The following is a 17635-nucleotide window of genomic DNA, read 5'->3' as shown; positions in this document are numbered from 1 at the left end:
GAAATAGAGACTCTTGTTTGATTTATAATTTTACATATCTTGTTGTGAGTGTGTAGATGCATTGATTTCAATATGATGGGACCCCACGCCATCATGCGTGAATGGGCCCTCGCCCTCCCTAACACAGCCCCCTCATTTTAACAGCTGTTTAGAAAGTAGCATTGAAACCTGAAACCAGACTGTTCAGCAATTCATCCATCATTGTGAGATTATCATCAGTATATATAATTTAGTACAGATAAACTACTTTTTTGTATTCATTTATGTAAATATTAAGACTTCTGGTTGGTTACTGAGCTCAGAGCAGCCTGTACTTTTTATCAGTATTGGAAGATTATACTCTGGTTATTTACTTCTTTATTTCCTCCACAGAGGTTACGTTTTCATGTTAGTTTGTTTTTTATCAGCAGGATTGTGCAGAAGCCTCTGGTTGGATTTCCAGAAAACTTGCGGGAAGGATGGGATATGGACCAAGAAAGAACTCATTCAATATTGATGCAGATCTGAACACATGGACCTTGGTGCTCTACTCAGGGCTATTCTGATTCAATTGCAATGCATCAACATAAAACGTTAACACAGGTTCCTGCTCCAAAAGTCTTAAGTTTGTAAAGGTCTAGAGCTATTTTCAGCAGAATGACTAATCATTTTCACTGTTATATTTATGTATATTTCTCTGTTGTGCACCAATACGTAAGCACCAATTTCATATATTGTTGGCTCACGTGGGAGCCAAATGTTAGAACTGTCTATAATAAATAAATCACATTTTATGAACTGATCTTGGATTTTATAAATTAAATCTTTATCAGCAAAGTAAATACGAACTATAGCTGTGCTTGGAGAAGAATAACAGTATATTGTGTGTGAGGCAGAAAACAGAAACACTCATATACCTATATATAAAAAGTTAGTGTCTATCTGAGTGAACTTTGCATCTTTTCATCACAGCAGTTTATATGTGTCCCATATCATCATCACAGTTAACGTTAGTTGTTTAAACAAATGAGGTGTGTCGTTTCACATGCTGTCTCTTCCTATGTGAAACCACAATGAAGCCACAGGAAATACGATCAAAGCCTTTTTCTTAAACTTTAAACTTGGCGGGATAACCTTCGAACAAACAAAGCTCGGCTTCAGCAATCTTCAAGTTTTTATTTGTTTACAAAGTTAAGATTGCAATTTCATATAGTCCTTCCTTTAATGAGTAGAAAACCTTTTTAAAGAATTAGTCGAAAGGCACAAATTTTACAATATATACATTTGGATCTAAATTATAAATATATAGAAAACAAAAGCACAACCCAGAATAAAAGTGCTGAACACAGTTTCTTTTTTGTACAGAAAAAATAGGCTTTGTTTAAAAATACATACAATCAGTAGCATGTTTTTTGTTTCATTTTTTTTGTTAGCAATAAATTATTTGAGAGTAATAACATTTATATAATATGCAAACGGTGGAGAAACAGGAGAGATGGTTCACTATACACAGAGCAATCCATCGAAGATAAGAAACACAACAAGCTTGCAACGCCCAATCATAACCAACAAGAGAACAGTAACTTGATTATGCCATTCTTAGTGCAAAATGATAACAAAATGATAAAAGGCCTTACTACACTGTTAAATGATTTGTTTTAAAAAAAAAAGAAGCTTTTTCTTCCTAAAGATGCTCTGTATCCCTCAAATGCATAAAGCTTTATTTGTGTGACTGTAACACACAGAGTCGAAGGCAAATCTTTTGCAGACTGATGTCTTGGAATGTGCCTGATGAGGAATATTGAAAGCAAAATTAACAAGGGTACGAGGAAAACGTGCTACTTCAAGATTCTGCAATAAAAAAAAAATTGAGCGTATATACTGTGAGTGAGTGAGTCACTATGAACCTAAACTGCTGTTACACTTAGGGAGAGAGAAAAGGCTGCGACTGATCAATTGCACGTTTCAGTATAACCTGGGTGCACATCGACTCAAATGTCTGTCAGCTTCAACAGGAATTAAACGTCCGACGACTGCAAAAAGTTACGAGGAAAAAAAAAAAATACAAATAAAAACATCCACAGAAAAATCATGTTCCTTAAAAAAGAAACAGCATTTGATCTTTGCCCTAAGAAGGCATAAACATGTAGAATCACTGACATCTTCACAAGGACAAACTACAAACCCATCACATTAAGTCTAAAACATAAATACAGCAAGAGTCACAGCACAAAGTTAAGAAAAGACAGCACGTGTATTGGTTAGTTTCACCACTTGTTATTAGGGGAAAATGATATATTTCTGTTAACGCCCCGCTGTTAAACCTCTTATAGGTTTTTCTTCCTGAGATTGATAAAAAGGTCTGATATCTTAGAGCCAGTAACTTTAGGGGTGTCTCGTGGAATACTTTGGTATCTCTCTGTGAACTGAAGGCCTGACAGAAGAAGTTGGAGAAACAATTGTACTTGAGAAAACAACAACAAAAAAAGCGAAATGAAATGAGTCAAAATAAATCCAGACACTGTACAGCAGTACAGAACAGTGCAATCTTATTTGGTGGCAGGTTATAATAGAATTTGTTTTATAGCAATCTTGACAACAACATACGTCCCTGACCAAACATTTTTCTTAACTATTCTAATAAGCAGAATAACATATCTAAAATCTAAATTTCCCTTAAATATAAATAACAATAACTTTTATAATAACGATGACTAAAACATCAAGAACGCATTGCGCTCATCCCGGAAAACTCACTGTACAAAGGTTGACTCTGATTAAATGAAAGACTTTGAAGCAAAACAGAAAAAAGAAGATTCATACCATGCAAAGAAGCTATAAAGCTTTGCCTGTTGAGCTTTAACAGTAATGAGGCTTTTCTGTTCCATCTCAAATGTAGAATATGGTTTTATTGCTTTTTGATCACTTGAATGTATCCCAACATCTTGTCATGAACAGTGCATCGGTTTCACTCGTAGATGGCCAGATCTCACAGGTTTTTAAAGACCTACTGTTACAAGTCTACACGTGTCAAACGTAGTTTTTTTTATAGCAGTAAAGCCTGAAATGGAAACAAGTTTCTGTAGATATTTGTTTTATTTTGAACTCTTCTTGAACCCAGTGTTTGAGAAAACGTAACCAAAAGTGTTGATACTGTCAAAGTATTACAAAACAAAAGGGTTTTCTTCTTAAACCTTGAGAGAATTTAATTCTTTGTCATCATCTGTAATTCAAGACTGAAACTATGTAAATTTCCCATCATTGATGAAAAATGACACATGAAACAACCCCACAAAAACACTTGAGACTTTCCTGAGAAATTCAAAGCCAAATCAAATCAGGAGTCATGTCGCTCAATGTTACTGTCAGCTTTAAAAAAAAAAAAAAAGGACAGAAAAAGAAAAGATTTTCTTTATCAATGCTGCTCGACTTGTTTGTGCCATACTGAGCTCCCAGCACATGTCACGGCTCCACAGACCATCAAACAAGCACATACAGGCTTGATGGAGGCTTCTTCCTGAAAGCCGCCACCAGCATAGTGTAACACAAACGATGAACGACTGACTAAAGGGGGGCTAATAGTTAAATAGAAATACAACATATTAAATAAAAATCAAAACCAATGCTCAAAAATACAAATCTATACATTAGGCTACATGGATTTTTAGACTGCATTTATAGATTTCTCCAAAGGCACTGTTCGCAACAGCAGACTGCTCTTCCTCTCCCTTTTTCCTCACTCTAGTGTTCATACAGGCAGGGAGAGAAACAAGAGGGAGCTCGTAGAGGAAAGAATGAAAACTGAGGCATTTCATGGCTAATCAGCTAACAGATTTGATGTTTTTCTGTTTTTTGTCTCCTTGTCTTCCAGTTCAACACCATCTTTTGTTTTCACTTAAACCAAGCCTTGCATACAGCCTTGATTTAGCCAAGACAAATGGCCGAGAAGCGAAGTAACAGTAAAGCAAAGTCGAAAAAGATGTGGTGTTAACTGGGGAAAGGCATTTCGAGCTTCCAGCAACTTCGCTGATCATTCCTCGTACAAAAAAATCAGCAGCGGGAGGTTTTATTTTTAAGATTTCCACACCTCGAAGAATGAGCTTTTGTTTGGACAGCTCGCATGTTCAATAAAATACAGTTATCACGTGATTTTTTTATTTCACTTTTCTTTTAACAGCTGCCTTTCACTGTGGAGGACACACTTTGGTGAAGAAATCTGGTGTTGATCGAGCCCGCCATCACCTCGACAGCCTCAAGCAGGTGAATGCTACAGGTGGGTAGAGAGAGGGGGTGAGCAGAGCGCAGGACAGGCAGTGACGTGACTATAGGCCCTGAGGGGAGAGGGAATAGGTCCGAGGGTGCGATCGTAGACAGCAGCAAACAAGACGCAATCTGCTTTCAAACAAAAAAATACTTTAAGAAAAATACAGTCCGAGCTGTTGACATAACTAAGCTCTCAGTCTTGTGGCAGGTACTGGATGACAGACTTGCGATCTGGACCGGCCTGAAGCATGCTGTTCAGCGCCTCGCGGACGTCGAGAGTGGCAGAACTGCAGTGGCCGTTGGGTAAGGACAGAGAGTCGGACTGTGGGAGTAGAAAGGAGGGAGAGAAGCAAGGGGAAGGGCTGGGAAACAGAGAAGAAGAGGAGGACGGGTTGGAGAAGAGAGAAGAGGGGGATGATGTTGGGATGAGGGTGGATGCAGGTGGGAGACCACCGGGCACGTGAGAGACCAGGTTGTTTGACACAGACGAGGCGCAGGACGTGGAGGAAGAGCAGGAGGAAGCGGAGGATGAAGGGCTGACTTTCTGTGTGGGCATCTGGGGAGAAAGGGGCACGTCAAATAAATCTAACAGGTTCTGATGGTGGTTATTGGTGAGCAGGTTGTGATTCTGCTGCTGCGTCGCTTGCAGATGTTGTTGTTGTTGTTGCTGCTGCTGCTGTTGTTGCTGCTGTTGCTGCTGCTGCTGCTGTTGTGTCACCTGCAGATGTTGCTGCTGCTGGTGCTGCTGTTGTAGCAAAAGAGGCTGCTGTATTTGTGCAGCGTGCTGGGCATTCAATGCACTCTGGGAAATCAGAGACTCCAGGTTAAAGTCGAATGATGCGTGTCCGGCCAGAGTATCAAGAGGCAGCCCGCCCTCCGTGCTGTCTGGGGAGGGCGACGAGGAGCTGACAGTCAGGTCCAAGATCTCATTCAGGGGATTCTTGGAAGACAAGCTTTGAGACAGTGTGGCCTGATTGAGTGGAAGAGACGGGTTCTTCAGCTGTGGAAAAGAGGAAAGGAAAGACTGGGGGTAAAACTGAGAGAAATTGGAGCTGAGGCTAACGGCATTGGGCAGAGATCCCTGGTTGTTGCTGTTGTTGCTGTTGTTGGTGGTGGGATTGTTGGGCCAGCTGTTATGGGTCCGTTGTTGCTGCTGCGTTTGGCTGGGATTTCTCTGTAAGGACAACAGGGGTAAGCTCTGGGAGGGTGGCTGTAAGGCGGACTGGCTCTGGCCTGGCATTCTCTGCAACTGAGAGAAGCTCCCAGTCTGTGTCCTCAACAGAGGGTTTTGGTTCAGTTTCAGTTTGAGGATCTGGCTTTGGGTGAGAGACTGAGCGAGGGACTGGTTAAGCATGGGCTTCTGGTTGAACAGATTCGCCAGGAGGTGCTTGTTATCTTGCTCCATTTTACGCATGCGCTCCTCGGCCAGCCGCTGCTCCACGGCCTGCTGCTCCTTCTCCTTTCGCCTCCTCTTCACCTCCTCGTCCATTAGCAACAGCTCCTCCCGCACACGGGCCACGCAGTTCTCTGGGATCTTGATACCTTTGATAGGAGAGAACAGGTCAGGCCAGTTAGTTGTGAGAAAACAGTCAAATCTATTGGTAACTTAACACATGTAAAAATCATTAGCACATGTATAACCAGCAGCAGTAAACAGAGGTCCACTATATGATACATATTTGTACTTTTCTTTTATATATTTGCCGCGCAGAGAAAATTGAACATACACTGCTTCTCCAGTAGGTGTCCTAACACTTTCATATTTTCATGGCTGTCTCTCTGTACTGAACTGCAACACATTCTTTATTTTGGGGCTGATAGCATCTTAAGCCGGTTAGTATAAACGTAGTGCTCATAGAGACAAATAAAAAACATTTTATGTCATAAGAACTTGTCAGAAAACATCGTATGCTACCATCAAAACAACTCATCTGGAAATCTGGGTCTTCTCTTCATCTACGGGTTAAAAGTTTATACAGGTGTGAAATCTGAGAGATATTTAGAAAGCTAGTACAAATAGTCACAAGGTTGGTGAGATTATTTGAAGGGTGATGTACTTACCGACTTGCTTGTTGTGCTGCTTTGTTCTAAGACGGACAATCTGCAAGATGCTGGAGCTGGTGATGTCAGACACCACGTCGGACACTCGCTTCCACACACGCAGTAGAGCACCACACAACATGTGGTACTGACGCAGCCGCATGCCCTGCAGACACTCCTGGCCTTCCTCAATTTTCTTACACTTCCCATTCCTAAGGAGAAGTAAGAGAAGAAAAACAATTCATCCATACATTCAAAAAGCCTATATATTTTTATCCAAATGCTTATGTATACCAGGTTGAGGAGCCGTACTAGCATGAGAATGCGAAGAAGGCACACGTGTTACTTGCGAGTCATTGTTTCATGAGTTCTCAGGTGATCTGCAAATCCCTGGGAATGGCCCCTGACCTTAAAAGCACCCTAACTGAATCCTAATAAGTACCAGGCTGATTGCATGTGGTGAGCCATTAATCCCACGGGACAGTGTGGATTCCTGCTTACCAGTTGGCATGGCTGCACTTCTTGAAGGAGAAGGTGAACTGGTTCTCCCAACTGTCTCTGGCTTCTTCTGGAGTCACCTGCAGGAAGAAGCATGCGCAGAATTTTACAAAGATTTCATGATGAAACTGTAGATTTACATCTTTCACAACACAGGAACTTTGATAATAATGAGGTGTCTTTAACATCTAACCGAAAGTAATATTAGGTTTCCCCTACATATATAATCTGTTGTTGGTGTAGGGAGGAAGGGAACTAGGAACAGCGTTATTTAGAAGCAAAAGGAACTTCAACTTCCCCGCTGTCATATTTATATGCCTTGAGCATTGCCTGTTCCATTGCTCCTGCAGTGCCACAAGGAGGCAGCAGACTCCACATTGTAAATAATCCAAATGACGACTTCACATCAAATAATTTCAGGAGACATGCGGAATCGCCCCTGAAAATGTGCAGCCTCCGTCTAATATCAAACCTTTCCCGCAATGACAATTTTTTCTCAAATAAACTGAGACTTCATACAGTCACTGACAAGAAAATTGGGTCATTACCTTCCGGTAACGTTGGTGTAGGTTTTCCAGGCTCTCTGGGTGGCTTTGCTTGCCGATATTGGGCTTGAAGACGATGAAGTTCTTGCCTCGTCCTTGCTCAGCCAGCAGCACACATGGGTGGTTTCCTCGCAGCTGTGGAGAGGCCACACAGACAGTGAATTTTTGTTGGAAGAAAATCCAGATTCAGTGAGCATCAACTGTGACATCACATTGTTACTCTGTGCGTATGGATTATATCAATAAGAAGGACTCACCTTCTGGGACAGGTAGAATCCCTCATCAGGGCCGCTGAGCTTCAATGACCTGTTGTAGGCCTCATCCCAGGGCATACCTCTGTCGACACTGATCTGCAAGGGCCAAAAAAAAGACTAAGCGTGAGCTAAACTGTCAAACAACCATAAACCGCTTTCCTGAAGTGAGACACACTCTTGCATAAAAACTGAATGCATAATTCAAAACATATAGTTATACAAACCCAGGCATGAACCCAACTTGCTAAACTGGTCCTGGCTGTGCCGCATTCTGTTCTGCTGCCAACTTTGAAATGTCAAATGCAGGTTAGCCTGCAGCCTACAGCTAAAAGCAGGATATACTAGTAATTATCCTGTTCCCACCTACAACTATTGTCTACATAGGTTCCTCAGCCCTGGGCTAATCCTGTATGATCACAGTCGAACTGCAAGCAAATTGGCCTCAAACCTTATTCAACTGCAGATGTTTCTACTCTAGTTACGTGTGAGAGTGATCAAATTACACTGTTGTATTTAGCCATGCAAAACTGTGCAATTAAAAATCTTAATAAATAGACACTGGTATGAGTCATGTACATGGGGTCTTTAAACACTTGCCATTGAACATGAACTATCTAGTGGACAAATCTGAAGATTTGAAAACCATAGCTTTGAGCTTTCTAGACATCATGTGTATTTAAAGATCTGTTTGATTCACAATGCCCAGTGAAACAAAGTAGTGTTCATTTTTTTCAAGGCAAAAAAAGCCACGTCTTAAGCCCCTTTTTCACTGGTCAAATAAACCCACAAACACCTGCTAACATCTGGCTTCTGTCTGCAATGGGAATGGATACAATCAGCATTCTCTCCTGGGTCAAATGACTCAGCATTAGACAGGTTTTCAACAGTTCCAGCTCTGATCGGCAGTGACAGTAACAACGTTTGACAAGAGTTGTTGGTGCATTACATCGGACTTGATGCAAAGGGGAGAAAAAACCCGAAAGGCAAGCTTTACCTGCTTTTAAAAAAAGACTGGTCCTGGCTTGCATAATGTCTGTGCTGATCAGACTACCTGCTGCCCCTCCCCAGGCTGATATCTGGATCAGTGGTTGCCAAACTAGGGGTCAGGACCCCCTGGAGGATTGTGAGTCACAGATGGAGTGTTGCAAGATGATTTCCAGAAATCAAATACAGTTTTAAAATTCAAAATAGCGTATTTTAACCATAAATGTGACAAAACCTGAAAAATACTTCTCTGTTTGTCTTCGTGTGACAGCATTAGCTACTGCAGTGTAATTTACAGCACCACAGAAACAATCATTGCAACCTGTGCATGAAAGTGAATTGGCTCAGATCAATAGCCTTTTGGATAACGGAGGTTGCAAGTCTTTGCCACGGTTATTTTGGGGGTCATGGGTTAACAGTTTGGTTTGGGAACCTCTGATCGAGATACAGATCCATGTAGGGGACACTTTATTTTCACTGTAGACAGCAATGGACACGATAACCCAGGATATGACCACTGTCTCACAACATAATGGAGACCAGTTATTCACTGATACACCTAACCTACCTTATAGAGAACAACCTGTCCATCCTGAGGGTTTCCAACTGTCAGGAAAGATTCCTGCTTCTCCTCATAGATCTCATCATTACCTGGGGCCAGGTCTGTCAGAGACACAACAGCACATGTGAACCAAAAATTAATTACACACATAAAATGATTAGAGGTTTTAAAAATCAATCCTCAAGAGCCAATTACAGTCCAGTCTGAACGTTCTGCATGTTGACACACACATAACTGATGAGAGGAACAGTAACTGCTGTGTGGTCTACAAACAATACCAATATAATTCCTTCATAACTTAGTTGTAGTCTAGTATGAGTGAAAAAAGGTCTCTCAATGCATTCTAAGGTGATAGCAGATCCCATTAATTTTTTTGTTGTTGTTATTTTGAATCTCATTAGGATTAATAATTGATTACTTCAATTAACCTTAATATTTCTGAGTAACTCTTGTTCCTACCTAAGATTCCCATGTCGTATTTGCCCTCCTTCTTGTCCTTCTCGATTAGATAATCAAAGTTATCAGTGAAGTACTGGAAGAGATAGTTCTGCTTGTGGACCTCCAGGCCCAGGATACGATTTAGGAACTTGGTGATGCTGCAGTCTGAGATAAAAACAGAACACAAAACAGTTATTACAACTACTTGTCTGTTGACAGATGATCCCACAATGTGGCTGAGGTGTATGTCTGTCTTTTAGTACTCTACCTTTCTCTGTACTGATCCCAAAGCGCGGCTCCTTACAAAAGATCCCTACATCCATCATTCCAAGTTTCATTTCTGAAATAAAGAAAAACATATTTGTTTCACTGATGAATCACAGTTTAACTCTGATTTAGTCATTTCTTTGTTTACAGATGCTGACATACCTCTGAAAAAGATGGCATCACCTCCTGGGTAACCTTTGGGAGGGGGCACTTTGTTCTCTATGTGGCCAAGGATTGCTTTGGTGATCTTATCCAAAGCCTTGGTACCGTACTGCAGGGGAAAAGGAAAGTCTTTCAGACGGAGCTTTCAGCAGTTTAGAAACACAACTTAACAGTTTACATGTGAGATCCCGTGCACTGCTAAAGGAGAGATAGATCTAAGTAGTTGAATGAAAAAGAAGCACTTTATTCTTTAAAGGTGAGAATTTTAAAGTCCAGAAGTTCTTAAATTTGCTCACCTTGTTTTCAAAATTGTACTTGCTCAGGTCTCTGGATTCAGTGGCTCTTCTGTCTCCGTGTGTTAAAGCCCCCTGCAAAGCAAATTAATATTATAATTATTAGTAGCAGAAGTTGCTACAGTTGCAGCCATCGGAGCGTGATGATATTAACACAGACGACACAGTGATGAAACCTAACCCGCACATACAACCTGACCTCAATGCTCGGATTAGGCATGAGAGGAAATTACTTCAACAACTAACAACTCACAAATAGATTGATATATATGGTGACTATACAATTCCTATAAGATAACAATAAAATTACATTGTAACATCATCATATCAATGAGGACCTAAAATAATTCTAATAACTCTGTTCTTCTCCTTCAGAGTTACTTATCATGATTGTCATGTGGACGTTATGTACATTGCATTAACTTTTTAAATCTTTTAAAACGGCACCTGATGGTTTGAAGATTGTTTCACAGTGCACTCTCCACTGTCAACACTTAAACAACCATTTTCACTTAGAGCTGCAATCTACATCTTTTTTCAAAATCAGTCAAACTGCTAATTCGTTTTTTTTCCATATGCCACTTGGTCTATTGATATCTTCAGATGTATGAGACAAGGAGGCCAAGACATCTGCGATTTGGAGAAACTGAAACCATTAAATGTTTGAAATTTTTACTTATCAGCCAAATTATCAAACACCATTTGACATATTTTTACAATAGTTCTGATATAACTCTGTGGTTTATTATTGATGTATGTGGAACCTTTGACAGTTATCTTATTTGAATCATCCAAACTCTGTTAAATGCAGTTAAAAGTTATTACACGCACGCACACACACACACACTAAATAGTGTGACTACCCTGTTAAAAGGGTTTTTTGTGGGCAAGTTTTTCCTCACTCGAACCGAGGGTCTAAGGACAGAGGGTGTCACTACCTGTACAGATTGTAAAGCCCTCTGAGGCAAAATGTGTTTTGTGAATTTGGGCTATACAAATAAAATTTGATTTGATTTGATTTTACCCTGCCTGGTCTGTGGCACTGTGTCAGAGGAAGCCAATGAGGTGTGAGGTGGAAACTTTTCTTTAGCTGACTCCTGACATGACTTTGTTGGCTGCTTTATGACGGTTTTCAGGGCTTAACAGATTTTAACTAAACTACGAGGGAGGTGAAAGAAATGTTACACAAAGCCAAGTCAGCAGCAGACCAGCCTTGTAACCAGCTGTGGTCTCTACCCACACAGAAAAATGCTTTGAGATTCCATAACAAAGAGATGTCTGAGCCAAATATGACTTCACTGCTGATCTGTAGTTAGCCTGTTACAAAGGTATTCCGCTGTCTAGCTAAAGGGACTCTGCGTGTGTGTGTGTTATATCGGGTTCAGGCCGGCAAGTGGATGAGATGTGACCTTTTCTTGATGCAGATTTACCGAACGGGGCTGGCAGACACAGGAACGACTTCCTGGAACTGCCATCCCCTCGAACCCTCCTCGCCCTCTTCCCAAAAAGAACTGTCATGCTGTGTCACCATGGAAATAAATGACTGCTTGTGCTGAAATGCATTGATAATTGTGGAAAATAACCATAGACTTATAAATTATCCAGACGAGCTCCTTGGCCCTTTTTTCTGCTTATTCAGTTTTCCATTATGGAGCCGAATCAGGGGAAAGACCAAAAAATCTCTTGAGGTTTGCAGAGGAGAATTGATGTATCATCAAGCGCAGCAACAACAAAAGAGCTTCAATAGAGAGCGTCTTGAGTGGGGAATACCCCACAAAACAGGAAGGACAGAGGCTGAGGAAAGGGCAAAGATGCAAGTGAAAGTGTCGATGGCAACAATCAATAAACATAAAATACCGATCTGTGTTTACAATGGAACAATTCTTTTCACACCCCATACAACAACAAGATGAAAAGGATTATTTCCCCATGTGTCAGATTTCAACCAGTTTAAAGGATAAAATAAAGTAAACATGATGGTGAAAAATTTTTTAAAAAAAGAATAAATGCAACGCGCGGACTCACACAAATATATTCATAAGGCAGTTATATTTACCAGGCTCTCTAGTCTCTTTGCCACAATGGAGGCAAAACGTCTCTCCCCTGCCAACTCTGAGATGAGGAAGATGTACTCTGGGGCCGTCACCTGATTAGACCGATGGGTTCGACCTGAGAAGACAAGGAGAAGATGATGGTGATGAGATCGGTGTAAAACAGATAAATAATCAGAAGCAGATCTGTGACATTGAATAACAAGAAATGTGCAGCTGTATCCCAGAAGCTTCCCGATACAAAAAGCTGCTTCCAGTAATGAAATGATACTATTCTTAGAATCATGATGTTTCCTAAGAATTTCCCTCCATACTTAAAACTAACTAAGAGAATTCTTGAGAAAGACTGTCCAGATGACAGGAACAAAAGATAACTTGGTTAGTAAACCATGCTCATAAACTGACAAAAATACTTGATTGTGGTAAAGATAGAAGTTATTCATGAAGCATCTTAGCCTCAAAAATAACTTTTCAGCTGAAAGCTGTTTGGCGTAGGGTGAAGTTGTAAGAGGCTCTAGAGTTTCTTAAGCAGAGGATAAAATTGGGTTATCAAGTTATTCAGTTATTCGCATGTGCGACCAAAATGCTCACATTCTGGTGCCCTGAATGATATCAAATAGTTTGAAAGTATGGCTTTTAAACAGGGTGTTCATAATTATGCCATATCTTGATAAAGAGACAAAAGTCTGTCTCTAGGACTATTGGTTTCTCCATTTGTTCAATAACATGTTTCAAACCTAGCAACATAGTCATCCACACCTCCACATCCCAAATTTCTGTTCCCTCCTTGCTCAGAGTTGAGAGAAGTTTCCTAACCCTCCCTTTCAGAACGGTAAGGACTTTTCAGAGCTAAAGGAGGGGAGAGAGATTGTCTATTCACAGCAGGGATCTGCTCTCCAGGTCTGTGCTCCACCAAACAGCCCCCTGGGAACCACAGCCATGGTGGGCAACCTGAAAACCATGATGTCATGTCACAGACCCCAGGCTTAGGTTAATTGTATTTACAGTTGAGCAGCTGTGGTAGATTAAGGGGTTCACCGATAAAGTACGGTACAAGTGTAAGGAGACGTAAAGAGGGAGATTTCGGAGAGGAAAGTTGCCTTGATGTAAATTTGACATTCAAGACTGGCTGTTTGAAAGGTTTTTAGTTTTGGGTGATAACGGTATCTATGTGATTTTATAATTTTTTAATGATTAAATCACGTGATCTCCACCACGTGGTTAATACGTCGCTTCCTGCCTCTGTCTGCTCCACCTTTGGCCTGAATAATGCAGAGGATTTGTTGCTGTTGTAAATGCGTCTGTACAGAGAACCTCCCACTGTGTTGTGCATGTGTGAAAGGCAAACTGCAGGTAACCCAATTCTCTGGCCTTTACCCACAGGTCATGTCTGAAAATGGCTTTAGATTAACTCGCCTTTAACCTCAGAGGAGGAGCTCATCAGTGAGATCACAATGTATTTGTGTAGTGTAGTTTTTGTCTACATAATATTTTTTTCCAAATTCGTATATATGTCACTGTGGCCTTTGACCACTGAAATCTGATCAGCTGATCTGAGTGACAACTGCTCAAAAATTGGAGGAAATCCCCCCAGTTGGTTTAGAGATATTACATTCAAGAGGCCACCATGACCTTGCCCTCTGACCACCAAAATCATATCAATCGTATATATCCAAGTAAACAGGTGTGCCTAACAATTCCTGATAAAAAAAAACAACAACCCCAATGGTAGCCACGTTGTGTAGTAAGAAAAATCGCCATGGAAACTGGTCTAAAGATGTCCTTTGTTATATTTAACTAGAGATCATTTGATCTAGTTAACTATATACTGTTTCCCTTGATTTTGGGGTTAGGGTTAGACACTTGAGTGACCAATACAAGCAGTGGAAGGGAAAGGACTATGATCGATTAATCAAGTGATTGATCAGCTCAGGATCAATAAAATGTTTTGTTTTCCGGTTGAGGAGTCCAGAGAAAAACAAGGTGAAGAGCAGCTGAGAGCAGAGCAGACAAACATGAATCTGAACCCCACACGCTCTCTGTCAGGTCGCCTGTTCCAACACCAGAAAGCATTGTTTTAATCAGAGGTTGTTCATGATTTGCGCACACACATTCTACCTTTCTCTACCATTTCTACTTCTGTTTGACAGATACAGCCCATGATGCAAAACATGGGTGTATGCTCACATGGGCTCACTCTGACATTTTCTGAAAGCAGCTATGGAAGCCATGATAATACAAGTGAGTAGCTTTACACATTATGACAATTATAGCGTCACAGTGTTCCTTCATTTACATATTACAGATTTGTACGTCTCCCACACATCTACCAGATTGCCATGAAGCAGACTGACTGTCTTTACTCAACTTATTCCAGATCTTTTCTACTTTGAGAGCAGCACTGACGAACCATCTACACACTGGGAACACACATCTGCCTCATCTGTCAACACATCATAACTGATTACAAGAGTGGCAGAGAGTTCAGTCCATTGTGTTTGTGTGTGTGTGTGTGTGTGTGTGTGTGTCTGTGTGTGTGTAAAAGATGCAGTGAAAGTTTTTCTAAATCTTTGTCACCTGCGTCAGAGCAGGACTGATCTTCAGTATCAAAATAACTGAAACGGTTGGAATTTACCATATGAAATAGCCGAAAGCAACCACAACCTCTCATAACCTGCAGAGTTTCACTGAGATGACACATTTGTCCTAATTTGAAAAAATACCTATACACAAGAGTGAGAAATAAAATTAGGCTATGAATGGTTTCTGGCATTAAAGAAGAAACTAATCTTAAACAAATTTCTCTCTTAACATTCCTGATATCCTTTGACCCTAAGGTTGCTGCTTTTTACGTTACAAGTCACGTATTGTTTCAGGTGGCATGAGATGTAATGAGTTTCTTCAGTCCTCTTCTGTGGCAGTTACTTTTAAAAGGCAAGAAGAAAAATGTCCCTTTTTTTTCTGAAGCTTTTACTGACCCTTTTAATTTGAAAGATTCAACTACTTGACTCACCAAACTGCTGAATAGCTCTGTCTGCACTCCAAGGTAGCTCCAGGGTCATGTGGACTCTGCGCCTCTGGTTTTTCACTCGTTTGTCCGCCTGCAGGGAAATCCCAGAGCTGGCTGCCTCTGAGATGATAGCCACACACTGGAAAAAAGAGAGAGGGTTGGATTATTGGTGGGAATCTTTCACAAACAATGTTTAGAAAGCAGCACGTTACTAGCGGTCTCAAAATGAAAGATTTATTGAAGCACCGACCTTCTCTCCACCCATGAAGCGGTCTTTTTCCTTTAAGTTGATGTGGTCGATGGTGAGACCCTGCTCAGCCCGTGACTCATAACGGACGCTGCCATCAGGACGCCGAACCACACGACCCTTACGACCGGTCATCTGCACACAAAACAATACTTTTGTTCGCATGCCTCAAGTAAAAACAACAGCTGGAGAGTTTCTGAGTGTAAGGCTGGTACCTCTGAGACTTTATCTGGTCCGCCAAACTTATCAATGAGCTCATCCAAGGTGTTGAGAGGTAGTTCTTTTCCCAGCTGGGATATTTTGTTGAGGAGGCCCTGCTTCATCTCCTCTATCCTCGCTGTGAACATAATGCAGAGGGGACTTTAACCATCTAACTCAAACAGGTGAGAGTCACTAAAATAACAGAAGCTTAAACGTATAATATGGAACTTCGGCTGCTAGGGGTCTCTCCATCAGAACAATAACAAAAGACCTAGTTTTAATAACAATGTGAAGCAGCGTAGGATTGTGGGAGTTGGTGTCTTCACCACCCTCCTGACAACACAAACCAAAGATCACACAAGCACCTCCCTACCTGTCTGGCAGCTAGTGTGGTTCACAAAGATGACATCATCGTTGTCCAGCAGGGAGTCGGGTGAGGAGTTGGAGTCTGTGTCCATGCCGTCGGAGTCACTACTGCTGTCATCAGTGATGTTGATCACACCGCCGCTGTCCACCGTGTGCTTGGGTACCTTGTGGTGGCGCCCTCTAGGCTTCCCTGATTGGACATGAAATTAAAGTTAGAATTGAAACAACAAAACATTTGCAATCTTTTTTATAACAGTTCAAGAAATTAATGTAGAAGAAGAGTGTTTTTAATTTGTATCAAATATGCCACAAACAACCGATTTACACAAATATATATGTACAATCAATGCTTTGTTCACTTTTAAATTGTTACTTCTGGATTTCTCCAGGCTTTGTACTAGGAGGACAGGAGGATAAAGTCCATAGAAACTGCAGTCTCACATTTGCAGAGTGTCTCACATTTGCGTTCACACATGCACCTCCTCCAGAGAAAATACAGAGGATCTGCGGACTCCAGTGCATGTCTGAAAGCAGCTATGGCGACATTGGCCTTCTATTCACTTACGTTTTCTCTTATTGCCTGGTGCCTTCTCTCTCCTCTGTTTCTCTGAAGGGAAATGCTTCGATACCAGAGACTGGAATACTCCCCTAAAGCAAAAAGAAAGAGAAGAGCAAAAAGAAACTTATTTATTTTGGAAAGTGATCGGGACGACCCAGGGCAGGTCTGCCAGTTAGACTCCGTACATTCCTGATGCGTTCTCATTATCAGTGTCAGGAGCTGACAGGCAAATGAATATGTTGTGTGTGTGTGTGTGTGTGTGTGTGTGAGATCTATTCTACTCAGACACTCAGGCATGTCTGCTGTGAGAGGCTTGGAGTCAAACAAGTTCAGAGCACTTAGCACCTCTCCCCTTTTCTTGTTACTCTTGGATAAGATGTTTGATAATTAAATAGCTGCTAATAATGCCTGGCCTCATTGAGGATAAATGGTGCGGACTGAAACCACATGGCCTGAATACTTCATTTATAGAATGTAAGCGGTGAGGACCTTCGGCTTGGGAAATCGTTTGCCAGTGTTGAAGCAACAAAATAGAATCTAACATGACTGACATGGCAAACAGACAATAATAACTTCTCAAAAACTTTACTGCTGTCATTTTTAGTAAATTACCTTTTGAATATATGTATCAATATACAAACAAACAGACAATTCTTTCCAGATTGTACTCACTCTGCTGCAGAGACAAATCTGTCCAGATGTCCATCATTCTCATCCAGGACTTCTCTGGTACGAGACTCTCCGGTCGACTGAAGGCCAACAACGATGCACTGTGGAGGAATAAAATGTAATACATTTCGATGAAGTCAATAGTTTGAATAAGACACTGATCTGTTAACAGCATTTTCTGATAATCTCAACCCAAAAAAAGTCACTTTTGGAAACACATGCTCGGGTGTAGACAAGATGAAATAAA

At 41.0% G+C, this 17635-nt stretch overlaps 1 protein-coding gene across 8 annotated transcripts in view; it reads right to left on the bottom strand.

Moving 5' to 3' along the window:
• Window positions 1–1135: 1135 nt before the first annotated feature.
• The window catches only part of sbno2b (strawberry notch homolog 2b), a 60438-nt gene continuing 43938 nt past the window's right edge, over window positions 1136–17635 (bottom strand). For all 8 annotated transcript variants that reach the window (XM_020081146.2, XM_020081147.2, XM_020081148.2 and 5 more), the window contains 17 exons: window positions 17392–17489; window positions 16726–16808; window positions 16168–16350; window positions 15809–15930; window positions 15597–15728; window positions 15350–15485; window positions 12342–12454; window positions 10289–10360; window positions 9993–10101; window positions 9832–9903; window positions 9585–9728; window positions 9132–9226; window positions 7583–7675; window positions 7329–7460; window positions 6784–6860; window positions 6304–6494; window positions 1136–5784 (listed from right to left, as the gene is read on the bottom strand). In XM_020081146.2, coding sequence (XP_019936705.2) covers window positions 4436–5784; window positions 6304–6494; window positions 6784–6860; window positions 7329–7460; window positions 7583–7675; window positions 9132–9226; window positions 9585–9728; window positions 9832–9903; window positions 9993–10101; window positions 10289–10360; window positions 12342–12454; window positions 15350–15485; window positions 15597–15728; window positions 15809–15930; window positions 16168–16350; window positions 16726–16808; window positions 17392–17489 — 3201 coding nt within the window. In that variant the 3' untranslated portion in view covers window positions 1136–4435. The remainder of the gene's footprint in view (window positions 5785–6303; window positions 6495–6783; window positions 6861–7328; window positions 7461–7582; window positions 7676–9131; window positions 9227–9584; window positions 9729–9831; window positions 9904–9992; window positions 10102–10288; window positions 10361–12341; window positions 12455–15349; window positions 15486–15596; window positions 15729–15808; window positions 15931–16167; window positions 16351–16725; window positions 16809–17391; window positions 17490–17635) is intronic.

The sequence above is a fragment of the Paralichthys olivaceus genome, chromosome 3, assembly GCF_024713975.1.
Source record: "Paralichthys olivaceus isolate ysfri-2021 chromosome 3, ASM2471397v2, whole genome shotgun sequence".
Lineage (NCBI taxonomy): Eukaryota > Metazoa > Chordata > Actinopteri > Pleuronectiformes > Paralichthyidae > Paralichthys > Paralichthys olivaceus.
Note: the sequence above shows the minus strand (reverse complement) of the source record. Positions and strands in the feature narration are given on the sequence as shown.